We start from the raw sequence: 14144 nt of genomic DNA on the forward strand, positions 1-14144 counted from the left end.
TCAGAAGCAAAATGGCCGCTAATGGCCGCCGGTTGTTTAGACCTAAGATACATCATCCGATTTGTCCATCCCATCATATAAATCCCTGGTTCTAAGTTGAAAATCCCAAGCAACTGATTTATTGAAAAAGGTGAACCTTAAATCCGGGCCTTAAATGAATGACTTTCAGGCTAAGGTTGTTTGTTGCAACCTTTCAAATTATTTTATGGTCAAATTTGGTTCAACCGGTCGTAATAGTTTTGCACAATTTTATCATAGAGGATGCCCAATATGTCATTTTTTTATTGTCATTAATTTAGAATGGGATGGTATTGATTTATTAAACTAATATATGAGGGTGATACACACTGATGGTTCAGTATAGAGGTTGTCCACTTTACTCATGTGTGACTTCTAACAAAAGGCGCTGGTTCCCGTAGTATTCCTCATTCAAACCAATTCAATGCACGACCTCGGAGTTACCTGCATGACTTTGAAACAGTGATGATTGCACATGCAGGTACTTCTTTTGAAAGTCCTAAACAAGGTATAGCAGTCGCTGATAGGATATGCAGCTTATAGAACACGGATAACCTCTATTGTCTTGTACGTTTTTGTCTTAAATTATCAAGATCGCAACATGCAATTGCGCCCTCTTTTGCATGTCTAACTATTGAGCATCATATCTTAAACAGCTTTCGAGGGCGTTCGTTTAAGCCTCGGTTCGAGGCGTCAGAGATGTGGGATAGTATTTTGTGCCCATCCCCATTTGTTTGGGTTTCTTACTTTTTATCTTTCTACTCTGAGAGAGTTTGTTAAAAATAGCTTGTTTTTGCTTTGCAAATAAGAGAACAAATACAAATTTTCTCACTAGCCGATTTATTTTGTTATTTCCATGGATTATTGTATTTACAGTTAAATGGGAAAGTTTTGTTTTTTAGTGGTAGTGTGGAAGGTATTTTTGCTGAACCATGAATTAGTATCAGCCTATATGATCACCGAGTGGTGTCAAATGAAGAGAAAAAGTAAAGAATATAATGATAATATATTCCTCACCGGGGGTGACTCCTCATGTCCGAAACATGTAATAACGGTGTACTACAATATACTGCCAAAGCTCCATGGTTCAGCTATGGTACGGTAACCGCTCTAGTTAATGATACAAAGGTTTTTTTTGTTTGTTTTGTTCATGTAGTGGGGGACATTATTTTTTCCTGAAACTTTCCTGAAACTTCCAGCCCCCTAAGTTAAATGGCGCGTTAGGGAGCCCTTTAACGAACAAGCGTATTCTAAATATACATCTCATCATGCCCATCTTTATCTAAATGGTGATCTGGCTCATGTCATGAGCTACGCGTCAGTATCATGAATACATCATAATTGCCTTTCCTCCATGTCTTCCTTCAGGTATATTGTGTCTGTTACTGAGAACTAAAGCATTTTTACTATAAACAAAGGGATCATCGATGTGGAATTCTTCTAGCACACATTCTTGGGGCTTATTTTGATCTCTAATCAGTCACCTCTGTACATATTCATTCGCATTTAACCTAGAATTAAATGCCCCAAGGGACTTTGACAAAACGGGGGGACACACGCACGTTTTACATTGGGTTTAAAAAAAAGATGCAGATTCAAAAGTTGTTCTAAAATGCTACTCTAGTCAGTGTACAATAAATACCACGATACATTATGTACGTGACTGCAGTAGCGTAGCCAGCGGGAGTGTGGGGGGGGGAGGGGGGAGGGTGGGGGCAGGGGGGGGGGGGCAGAGTGCCTCCTGACAAGAGAAAATCAGGCGGGCAAAGGAAAAGAAAAGAGGCAAGGAGCCCCTTTTCTACCAAAAGTCAGCCCAGTCATGGGCCAAAATGTGGGTACATTGTAAAGATAAAATCTTTTCCATCCTGACAATGAGCAAAAACAGGGTAAAATACCAATTTTTTGCGAGATACATGCGCACATATCGTCGTAATAAAGGCTTTTTTTGAAGCTTGAAGACATGCAGTCTCTATGTATTGTATGATGCAACTGTAATTTTTTCGTAATTTTATTTTGCCCCCCCCGACCAAAAAAGCTGGCTACGCTCCTGCGTGACTGGTCAGGGGTGACCAGTAACGACCAGGCACCCGGGTCAGGCACTCAAGCAACAAAAGAGCGTTTTTTGAAGTATGGCGTACACAAAAAGAGGCCAGTCTCCCAGTTGGGTAAAACCCGGCAAATTCAAAAGACTTAACCCACTTCGTGCAGCGCCATCCTATTGTGTCCGCCATATCTCGAAAAGGCTAGTAATAGGGTTTAGCGGGTGCAACTTCCCCCTTAATCCACAAGGTCCACTCTTTGCTATTTGTTCCAATATCAAATAACCTCGCCCTCACCCCTCATAAATGGTATTAAATTGAACCAAAGTTCCACGTTTTGGGGATGAGAGCTTTAACAAGTCATAAAAGGACTATTTTTAGGGGTTTAGATCCACTTTTTACATTTCATTCGAACACGGTCCCTTTTTGGAAGCCTGGTCGTAACACTATACTTGTTTAGAATGATAGAATTAAATATAGATCTATACCCGCTCAAATTATTATGGGTAGCACCCCCTTTGGGACCATAACAGGACTAGACATAGCCTACCACAGTGGTATAGAAAAGTCATGGAGAAATTGGCGGTAATTCGTGCTCTTGTTGTGATGTGTTACATATTCATGGTGCATATACCCATCCAATCGATCCAGTCATCAGAGTCGTACCTTGATAAACAAGGTAAGTTTAAACCTGAATACAAGCATTATTTTTAGGGCAGGTATAACAAATGTGGTTTGCTTTTCTTTTCTTTTTAGATGATGGTATGGTTCAAAAGTGGATCATGTTATCACGGTGAATCTTCTCCAGACTGATGAAAATGTTTATTGTAGAATCCATAGTAGACATAGCAAACTAGAGCTGCCTGTCAACCAACTAGTTCAACATTCTTTGAACCCTGCAGATAACATCTAAAATCATTGGACGAAAAGAATGTTATTCGAATTAATGTCATTAGTTCTTTTCTCTTAAACACAAGGGATGGGCATGAACGTTTGGAGAGTATATCGAATTGCATTCTGAATACAAAGAATGTCCTTCTGATATCAAATAATTTTGATTTTTTGATATTCGCAATGTAATACACATTTTATGGCAAATGATTGAAAATTGATATTTTTGATATTTAACAGTACTCGAAGAAAACTTTATAAATCTGATGATTTATACTTAAAGTTTATGTAGGTGGGATGAAAAGCCGACGATCAATTGAAAATTTTGACCTTTCGTATTGAAGATATGATTTTCCCCCAAAACACCAAAAAAAAAAAGGTCTTTTTGGTAAAAAATCCATATCTTCAATATCAAAAGTCAACATTTTCAATAATTGATCGTCGGCTTTTCCTCCCAGCTACATACACTTTAAAGAATATATCATTAGATTTATAAAATTTACTTCGAGGACTGTTATATATCAAAAATGTGAAAGATATAAAATTTTAATAATTTGTCATAAAATTTGTATTATATCGTGAATTTCAAAAAATGAAAATTATTTGATATCAGATAGACATTCTTCGTATTCAGAATGCAATTCGATATGTCTGATGTGCTCTCATGTCCCACAAAAAATACTGTCGAAACGCAATAAACGCTCATTCCAGATCCCTTAAACCATTTATTATCGGTTCCAATTGACAAATTGACACCTTATGCATATTTTCTTGTTCACTGTAGAGGCACGAAAAGTAGCACTGCAACTGATTTAATACCTATTTCAATACATCCAAAGGTCTAGGGAAATGTAAGGGTAGGCCTACCTATATGATTTAGAGAATAAAGGTATTGGTTTTAGCGCTGTAGTGCATCTATCGTCTCATATAACACGGCGACATCATTATTTTAAGCTAAGCAGTGACGTAGCCAGTGGAGGGGGGGGGGGAAGCCCCGCTCATCATGGCCATCGATACATCTTAGCCCGTCGGTACACGATGGGCCTTGCTGAAATGGGGTGAACAATATTGTTAACACTGAAGAAATAAATTTAACATTACACGCTGCTCAAATACTTGAAATGCTCAGATACTTGGATGTGACGCGCAACTTTTTTAGATTCTTGAGCGCACTGGCCAAAAAAAAAACTGGCAAAATATATATTCCGTCGTAACATTTACAAGTTGTGCCTCCACCCCCGCCATTCCGAAAATCTGGCTACGCCGCTGATTTTAAGTTTTACGCCAAAAATAATCAGTGATGTCGCCCGTGTTATATGTGACGTTCCATGTCAAAAGGAGACACTTTTTGGGCAGATTATCAACTTGAGGGTTTGTTTTAATTTTGCTCTACAACGCCGTTTTTCCCAACGAAATCGGACATTCCTAAGCAAAGATATTGAGTTCGTAAGTTTTGGTATTATGAAATAGGAAATTGAGATATCGGCCTTTAAAAATATTATTGACAATGTTGAGAGTAGGAATTACGGAATTCCCTTGAAAATGTCTCAAAAAATACAAGATGCCAGTTATATTCCGGTCTGAAACTATCAGACAATATTTTAAACATTAATAACATCACAAATTCGCAACAAACCCAAATTGTGAAAAAATCACCCTCGGGCAGATTTTTGGCTATTTCTCCATTTACGATCCTGCCCAAAAGTACTCTGCTTTTGACATGGCACGTCACATATGAGACGATAGATGCACGACAGCGGCTATTCTTAAACACTTAATTTCAAATAAAACTATTGATCATAAGTATACCAAATTTTACAAGGAATTATCTCGGGCTTAGAATCGATCAGTCAAGTTGTTATTATGCGCCTCCGATTGGTTCAAATAGAGTTATATCGCACACCGTCATCAACCCTATATCTTCGTGTTAAAAATTGCCGTGATAGTACGATGAATCCTCACGTTTTTCAACAGCTACGCATGGTGATTTTATTCGAGTTAGGCCGAGCGACTTAGGCTAAGCATACAATTTGAGATTTTGAGAGCCTGCCACACTGTTTCTATTCTATGTTTTTACGATTTTCGCATGATCAGTATATGGCTGACCGTAACTGCCACAACGTGGAGCTGCTACGCGTAGCTTACTTTTCGCTTCGCGGAGCTAAATTGACCAATCATGTTAGATCTTTTCATTACGCGGAGCCAGTAGATGCATCCTCGTTTCAGAGAGAGAATACTCTTGCCAAAATTAATGTTTACTATGGGGATTTTAAATGAATCGATTGTAAATAAACCACGACCAGTTGTACAGGATCAATACCATTGTTTGATTAGTGTATAGTCAATGTTACCTTGCATGCATGTGTCATGTGGCGTGTTTGTTTGTTTGTTTGTCAGGCCAGGATCACTGACACCCACGGTACTGATACTGTCATACTATCACGGTGATCATATTGTTAAATGTTGTTGACTTTAAAATAATCATGATGCAGTCATGTCTACAGTAGAATTCACCACGACCTTTGAAGGACTTAAACCCCATTAAAAGCTATTAAACCAAGATAACACTCAATGAAAACAGCTCAACTATGTTACATCAGAGCTTCTCTGGTTAAATACACACTGCACTTGTGTCTGTTTTACCTGTGCAATGAGCAATGAGCTGGTATTATAGTTTCAGTTGGGTGAACGATTATAAAGCGAACGCAAGGTAACAATACTGTGGGCTTTTGTTTACGAAATGAGACAATAGTCTGCTTATTGTTAACCAGCGTTCTTGAAAATGAGAAGCTTAATGACTTAACACGGTTTAGAAATAATTTCTTCATATTTTTTTGGTGTTATCTGTCGTTTACATATCCTTCCTAAAACACTAAAGTACCAATATTTCCAAACACCTAAATTAGCTAAAAATTTAGGACATGTTACAAAACTATATTTTCTAGAATTTCAGAGAATACTTTAAATATTGGCCGGTTATTTTTTACACAGTGACGTCAACTAGGCAATGGCCTATACTTCTAACATACACTATTTGTAGAGGTCACGCGTCAATGGTGAGCGCACTGAGTATTGTGTATAGGAAAACGGACAGTAACTACAGTATGTATGGCCTACTACTAGTATATAAAGTAAATCCGAACTGGTTTGCAGTTTGCTGAAGGTCGAATTCCGCAGGGACACCGCGCAAGTTATACAAATTAGCTCCCGGCGATACACTGCAGATCGCAGAACTGTGTGCATAGTTAACCACCACTCTGCCTAGCTATATAGTTATGTACAATACTGTATGAGTTTCTTATGAGTGCATGTCCATCTTAATAATAAGTCAGTTCGTACTTTTCATAAACTATTTTTTGAATCATAACTTTCCTGACCGAGGATATCTTGCAACTACGTGACGCTCGTCTGGCAAATTCTTAATGAATAAATTCGCTTCACGTAATGATTAAGTCGTACTTAATTGGTCAGTTTTACCTCCTAGTAATGAAAAACTCTAACATGATCATGATTGGTCAATTTGGCTCCACGGAGCAAAAAGTCAGCTACGCGTAGCAGCTCCACGTTGTGGCGGTTGCGGCCTACCATATCAGTATCCCATATGATATTTCTATTGCAAGAAAATTTTATTTGTTGTCACGTAAATCACAGGTTTCGTTTAAATTAACTACCTGGAAATTAAATTAACTAATTAGTGAGGACCGGTATTTTGCTGTGGATATGTTTAACTGCAATTTTGATGTAAAACATTTGAAATCCGCTGTAAAAAATGTGATAATATTCAACTCTTTGAGAAAATATTTATATAAAGGAACGCAGGTAAAACCAGGTGCAATACAATGTACATTATTAACACACTATCACTCTCTTTATCTACGTCTATAATAGAATAATCGATTTCAATCGAATTGAATACCTTGCTCCATTTTGAGTTTGTAGTTGACTACTGAGCGACCTAAGCGATCGATTGCTAGCCAATCAGATAGAACTCCTTCAGTTTCTTGCGTTCATTGAAATACCACTCGCCTGTCGCTCACTACCACTCGCCCGTCGCTCACCAACGGAGTATTAAATTTATATTTATCGTATTGGGCGTCGACACTGTGTATCGTGTCTTATCATTCAGTGGACATGAATAACGACATTTCATTGGTTAATAGGCAAATACTATAATCCGTATCTTTCAGTTTTCATAAATGGGACGAGGTATATCGAAAGAAGACATTTTTTGGCAGAATCGTAAAATAATCGCAAATAATCTGCCCGGTGGTGATTCTTTCACAATTTGGGTTTGTTACAAATTTGTGATGTTAAAAAATATTTCAAATTTTGTCTGATAGTTTCAGACCGGAATATTAACTGACATCTTGTATTTTTCAGACATTTTTCAAGGTCATTCCTACTCTCAACAGTCCCTCATTTCAAATATATAGTTTTGGTTTCTCTTTTGTTCAGAAACCAAAAATCAAGGGATTAAAAAGTAGAGCTGATCTGGTCTGCAATCATAACACTATTATGCTGGGAGGACACAGTATAGGGTATATAACCAGAAGTATACAATAGCCTATTGTGCTAACATATAATTATTATCATGATTGATATCGGAAATCTATCCCGTGGACGACAGTTGATGCTCTCTGTCGACGGTAGGTGGCATATTACACTCACGAGTTCTAGGCCTAGAAATCATATACATGCGCGTATATTGAAGGATGGGTGGGTGGGGGATTTGTTTGTTTGTATGAAACATAAACGATGCATGGAGATGATTTGATTATGAATTAGTTTATTATCCCCAGGAAGCACAACCCATACCTCTTTAAGAGGGGCTCCCTCCCTATAACCACATCTTCCTTAAATTACCCCTTTCCCCCTCCTCATCCCCTACTTTCGATATCTTCATCTCGAGCTCTCCTCCCCCTTCTCTTTCACTTCCAATGCTCTCTCTCATATGTTTCTCTCTCTCTCCCGGCCCATATCCCCCTTGCCCTCCCACCCCCCCCCCCACACACACGCACATCACATAATCTCTTCTCCCCTCTATCTTCTACTTTTTGCAGTAAAAATTGCTTCAGTAAAAGTCATTAGGTTATTAGAGGTCATATAATGGCCTTCCATCGATTCTGGTACATGGGATTAAGGACATGAATCGATTTTGTTTATAGCACCTATACAATTACAATAGTGGCCCTTTTGTAATGTCGAATGCAAATATTTCGATGGTCTATATATTTTCACAGTGAAATCAGCTTAGGCTATTTCGTAGTCTCAAGTCAATGCTTTCAAACTAAATCAATGCTTTCAAATGTAGACTGCTTTGTTCGACTTCTCTGCTCGTGAATATTGCACTGCGAAATTTAAACATTTCTTTTGTATACTTAGATCAGGTAACTCGAAAATCCTGTAATTTTATTCGTCACACCACTTATAAGAAACTGAAACCAAAACCGAAACTACCTGTCACAAATGCTTAGTTTTAAACAAAGGTAGAAACAATGAGTTTGATATCTTGTGATTCAAGTGGTTAGGCAGGACAATAGAAAACCACGTGACCAAAACCAAAACCAAAACTAAAACTCAATATTTGAAATGAGGCAGTGTCAATAATATTTTTAAAGGCCAATATCTAAATTTCAAATTTTATAATACCATAACTTACGAACTAGGAATATCCGATTTCATTGGAGAAAACGGCGTTGTGGAGCAACAAATCTCTAATTAAGATATTTAAAACACTCAAAATTGATTATTTGCCCAAAAGTGTCTCTTTTTGATATACCACGTCACAAATTACCGTACAATATACAGCCCTATTAATCAACTCTTAATCAGCACCAGCAACCAGCGAGTCTGCATACTCGCTGAGTATTGAAACCGTTAAATTTTCACACATCAATGTTGCTTCATTATAATGATTTTATATACTATAGTTAGTTCGTATGTTCATAACTTTGACTGTCTTTAATATATTATAAAAGGGGCAACTGTTGTGCATTTTCTACTTTGTCCATGCATGCACGCACATCCTTATTAGAGTTCGATTTGTCATTAATTTAAAGGAGTATTTCGTGATCCTAGCATCCTCTTTTTATGACATTTTTCAGTAGATTCCGATTTTGTGTTTGCGAGTTATGCATGATTATGTGTATTACACTGCTCCATAGACAATGTGTTGTAATTTCGTTCTGGTATACCAGCACAAAATTCGAATTTCACGATATCTTTGCTAAACGAATTAATCTGCAAGAATTTTTTGTACATAAACATTATGTAGCCAGAGGTTTCCAGTGATATAAAATCTCAACTTTTTTGAGAAAAGTGGGGGATGAGGCTGTGGATCACGAAATGCCCTTTTAATTGCATATAAAGCATTTTCCAGTTACAGTGGCAATTAGAATTCTAGTCGTTTTCAAAAAGCAAACTTGCAATTCCAGTCCAGACAATTTCTTTTGTCGATAGTGGGAACCCATTGATATGGTAATCCGGTTACGTAAGTCTACGGCGAATACATTAAAAAATAGTCTACCATAGCATTAATCCTGTTACATCACTACTTCTACGCGAATACACTGGCGAAGTGACATAGTTAATCGGATTAACTACCACAGCAATAGATAAATGCAATTTTGACTATATCGCCCCGCACTACAACGTTCATGAGGTACCGATGCATTGAACCATAGATGTCAAAGAAATGCTAATCACTTGCATCTGTAAGATTAGTCTCTTTGAAAAGAGCGGTATTGTATTCAATCTATCATATGATTGAAGACAGGTGATGAGTGCAACCTGCTGTAGTAATTGTATTCATCTATTGCTATGGTAGTTAATCCGATTCTGACGTCACTTCGCCAGCGTATACTTGCCTTGTGAATGACAAAAGACGCACTTCCAAATCCATTAAAATGTTGCATTTGTCATTGTTTGTTGCGAGAGCATATAGACCATTCATAACTCATAGACCACTCATGCAGAGAATGTCATGTTAGCATGTTGCATCGCTAGCTTTTCAGTGCTTTTGAAACTTTTGAAACTGCATCTTGCTCAATAAAAAGCATTACCCTGTCAACAACTTTTGCAACAACACGAGGTATCAAAATATTCACGTTTTTACCATTTTAATTATTCAATTAAAGACCCGTTCAGTGATCCCAGCGTAAGTGCAAACAAATTAAAATTGTTTTTAAATTGCTTAAACAGTGTAGGTAAGGGTGAAGGATAAGTCATTTGGTATTTTTGAAATGAAACATTTGGCAAAAAACCCCAAAGAAAACAGCAGTATTGACGAAATTCAAGCCCCATTCAAATACATGTAGCTAATTTATATACTGACAGTATATAAATTACAGATCACATGTACAGGGTGTCCCAAAAAAAGAGGCCCCTCATTGCGCCCTCTTTTTCGCCTATTTCTGAAAAGTTGATCAAATATATTTTGATATGTAAAGAAACCTTTAATTGTTAGCTTTAATAAATCAAAACAAATATTTCAATCGCTCACAACTTCTGAAGATATGTCCTTTTAAAGACAAGTACCCGTTTTTCACTCTGTCCACGGATAGCAAACAGAGTGGTTGGGATGGGTCATGCTGTGGAGTGGCCTGCAAGATCACCAGACCTCACACCACTTGATTTCTTCATTTGTGGCAAAATCCAAGATCTTTGCAAACGTATTACTGCTATATTCGCAAGTATCCGGCGCACAAGGTTGTTACACACGCAACGCAATTGATGCAATGAGGACTAGCGCTGAAACCTGTATTCGTAAAGGAGGCAACCAGGTAGAGGGCAGAGCAGCACAGTAAACTCACTTCAAAAGAACCAAGGACAAACTAAACAGCCCTTTTCGGCTATCTTTTATTCCAAAAAGAGAAATGACTTATGTTGTCAAGAAAAAGAAAGCAAGAAACAATAAAGTAAGAAAGTAAGAAACATAATAAAACAAAAAGGCATAACATAACCGAGAAAAACATAAGTAATTGCCAGTATAGCAAAAGAAGTCCCATCCCACATCAATTTCGCCCAAATTAACATGATTAATGACGCTTAACAAAGTCCATAACCTACCGGTAAAGCCCATTCCCTAAAATAAAGTTGTTATTTTATAAAGTTATCGTCGAGGAATGTTTTCATGCAATCTTTGGAAGTAGCCAAACCTCCTCCGTGGACAGAGTGAAAAACGGATACATTTCTTTAAAAGGGCATATCTTCAAAAGTTATTAGCCGATTGAAATAATTGTTTCGGTTTATTAAAGCTAACGGGTAAAGGCGTCTTGACATATACTTGATCAACTTTTCTGAAATAGGAGAAAAAGAGGGCGCAATGAGGGGCCTCTTTTTTTTGGGACACCCTGTAAATGCCTTATTCTGTCTCAAATACATGGCTTTCGGCTGAAGTAGTAGGCTATGTTAGCACATCTATGACAATGACATGTGTGGTGAGTATACCTTGCTGCATTTTGCTCTTCCCTTTTCCCACTGATGAGCAAATTACTGAACAGGCCAAAAGAAATTTTATTGCACAGATTGTACAAAAATGATGTGCCCATTTTTGAGTAAATTTCATGGGTAGTTACTTTTTGTGATGTAAATAACAATTTTTTTTAAATATTCATTTTCACCTCAGTAGCCAAGTGTCAGAAGATAAAGTCGAGGCTAACGGAATCCCTCTGCCAGAACCGTTTAGAGCGCTGTTGCGACACTGGTAGCTTTGATGTGACTGAACCACTTTGCGCCACCACAACCAATGGCTTTGGCATGATATTTAACAATACTTGTACCCTGCATTATATGAGATGCATGTACTCGGAAGTTTGTTTTCTTAAACGAGCACCAGATCATCCTCATTGCCGAAATGGTAAATATCAAAGAATTTAATAAATAGATTTCCATGCAACAGGGACTTCATATCCTTGATCTTCGAATTTTTTTTTATAGAACATCAATAACAAATAAATGATAACCTCATCCGTCACATCCTTGATCTTCGCCTTTTCGTATGATACTTAAAGGATGTTGATTTAAAAATATAGTTTTATATTACCATTCAGCAGTAATAGTAACGGATTATTAACCGAGGAAAACAAATCAATACAATTGAAATGAATCTTACTTACAAGAAGATTATTTTGAGTCTAAATGCTCTATGTGAAACTGAACGATTCAAAATTGAAACACTGTTATTCTACAAAAAAAAACCAATTTGGGCAAATAAACTGGTTAATGTAATCGGTTCTGCGTTAATATTTTGTATCAACTCATTACCAAAATGTGCTAATTGTAAAAAAAATCCATAATAATCCCAGCAAACACAAAACGTTTTTAAACCGTTTTTAATAGGTTATATTTTTGTTTTTTGGTTTTGGTAAAAATATTTTAATAACATTAAATGTCGGGTTATATAAAAGTCAAGAAAACGTTTTAAAACATTTTGTATGAAAACACACTACAAAAATATTTTTTTAAATGTTTTCAAAATGTTACAGTAAACTATTTTTGCAAATATTTTTGCCAAATATTTTATCAACACTTAAATAACATTATGTTAGAATATTTGCAGTAAGTTATCACAAAACGTTTTTGAATGTTATGAAACATTTTATGCCATTTATATATACCCTTTATATAACCCGACATATAAACGTTTTCTGGCAAACTTTTCTAACCTTTGCGAATGATGTCGAAAATGTTTTGTGTTTGCTGGGATGACAATATGAAAGCTATTATTATTTTTTTGTTTCAGTGTATCCACAATTGAATCCATTGGTACCACCATGTGCCAGTATGAGAGCCAGTCTACAATCGGAATCGCCAACGGAAAACACTACCAATACCGAGTATAATACTGGACTACCACTGTTGGGGGAAGAGGTGCATATAGGAAACCCATGAACCTAAGAGAACATCTTGCTGAAAATAAGCAAATATGATTAATTATTTTGGGCCGAATTTTTACCATGCACGGATAAGAATTAGACAATATAAGTAAGACGCGGAGATGTGACTGTGTAAAATGGAGTAAAATGGCCTCAAATAATCAGCATCGCAAAACTATATTTTGTGTTATAAAACTGTATTCAGATTCTCTGGGTATCTGATTCACATAATGTATTGATACAGTGTGCATAGATCGCCATAGAGAATGACGCTGCTTTGGGGACTGGTTTGCTAGTCGTAAGGTTAGTTAGTCCGATAATAAGGTTGCTTATTAGACAAATGAAAGGGGTTCGCTATTCCAAAAGGTATGGTTAGGTTTTGGGTTAAGGTTAAGTTTAGGTTGCCGTTAAGGGTTTGGTACTAGCTAATCTTCGGGCTAGCCGACCCGTATAACTAGTGAGTCTTAGGATTAGCGGACCTTAAGACTAGCAGATATAGACCGCTATTTTTTTTTACGAAAACGAAGTGAATTTCTGAATTGGATAAAATTGGTACATAACCCACTGACATATGAGGCGTACCCTGCAAAGTTGTTCTTTTACGTTGATCCCTACTTTGTAACCAAGCAACTTTGATACAGTAGATGATCTATACCAATTAAAAATATTGAATTTATTTACAAATGACACCTTTTAACGAAGGATATGGATGGAGTCCTGATTTCAGTAAAATACAGCATATTATAAAAAAACACCTTAAATATGCATCATTTATATAATTCATTTTGGCCCTTATTTCCAAAAAATGACCAATATTAATATTATTTCAAAACAGGATATTTTTTAATCTGATAATATTGTGACTGTAGTATTAAAATGCATTGTTATCTAAAAACATTATTTTGTATTAATCAATGGAGTGCTTCGCATAACATTATTGTATAAACAAAGGTTAAACTGTGTAGACCCACTCTCATTTGATCTGTGCATTAAAATTAAATTTCATTACACTGAAATAGCAATATCTTGATACCTCATGTGTGATACGACCTGTGACAACAATAACTGTTGCCAAGCCTGGTGATGCTTTTAATGAATAAGATACAGTTTCAACATGTCAACATGACATTCTCTCCAGGACTGGTTGTGGATGACCTAAAATAAAATAATAAGGTATCAAAATGTGCATAATTATTAATATATAGACTGTTTTCCGCTATTTCATTCATTCGTTGAGTTATTGTCTTTCACAGCAGAGTTATACTTTTTCATAGGAACGTTTTCAGCGTAAATAAGACGTTAAGGACGCATTGGTTCTATT

The 14144-nt window shown here is 36.6% G+C and overlaps 1 protein-coding gene across 2 annotated transcripts; it reads left to right on the top strand.

The window, feature by feature from the left end:
• Window positions 1-2516: 2516 nt before the first annotated feature.
• Window positions 2517-13508, top strand: LOC140149165 (uncharacterized). 2 transcript variants are annotated; one of them, XM_072171361.1, is made up of 3 exons: window positions 2517-2736; window positions 11578-11805; window positions 12691-13508. In XM_072171361.1, the coding sequence occupies exons 1-3, from the start codon at window positions 2628-2630 to the stop codon at window positions 12837-12839; spliced, it is 486 nt and encodes a 161-aa protein (XP_072027462.1). In that variant the 5' UTR covers window positions 2517-2627; the 3' UTR covers window positions 12840-13508. The 2 variants fall into 2 exon arrangements, with proteins under 2 accessions (XP_072027462.1, XP_072027461.1); XM_072171360.1 differs by having other exon boundaries at window positions 2524-2736; window positions 11575-11805.
• The last annotated feature ends 636 nt before the right edge of the window (window positions 13509-14144 follow it).

The sequence above is a fragment of the Amphiura filiformis genome, chromosome 3, assembly GCF_039555335.1.
Source record: "Amphiura filiformis chromosome 3, Afil_fr2py, whole genome shotgun sequence".
Lineage (NCBI taxonomy): Eukaryota > Metazoa > Echinodermata > Ophiuroidea > Amphilepidida > Amphiuridae > Amphiura > Amphiura filiformis.

Coding starts and splice junctions, on each gene's coding strand:
- LOC140149165 (XM_072171360.1), top strand. CDS start 2,628: ATGGAGAAATTGGCGGTAATTCGTGCTCTTGTTGTGATGTGTTACATA. Junction 2,737..11,574: donor GTCGTACCTTGATAAACAAG/GTAAGTTTAAAC, acceptor TTTTCACCTCAG/TAGCCAAGTGTCAGAAGATA. Junction 11,806..12,690: donor TCATCCTCATTGCCGAAATG/GTAAATATCAAA, acceptor TTTTTGTTTCAG/TGTATCCACAATTGAATCCA.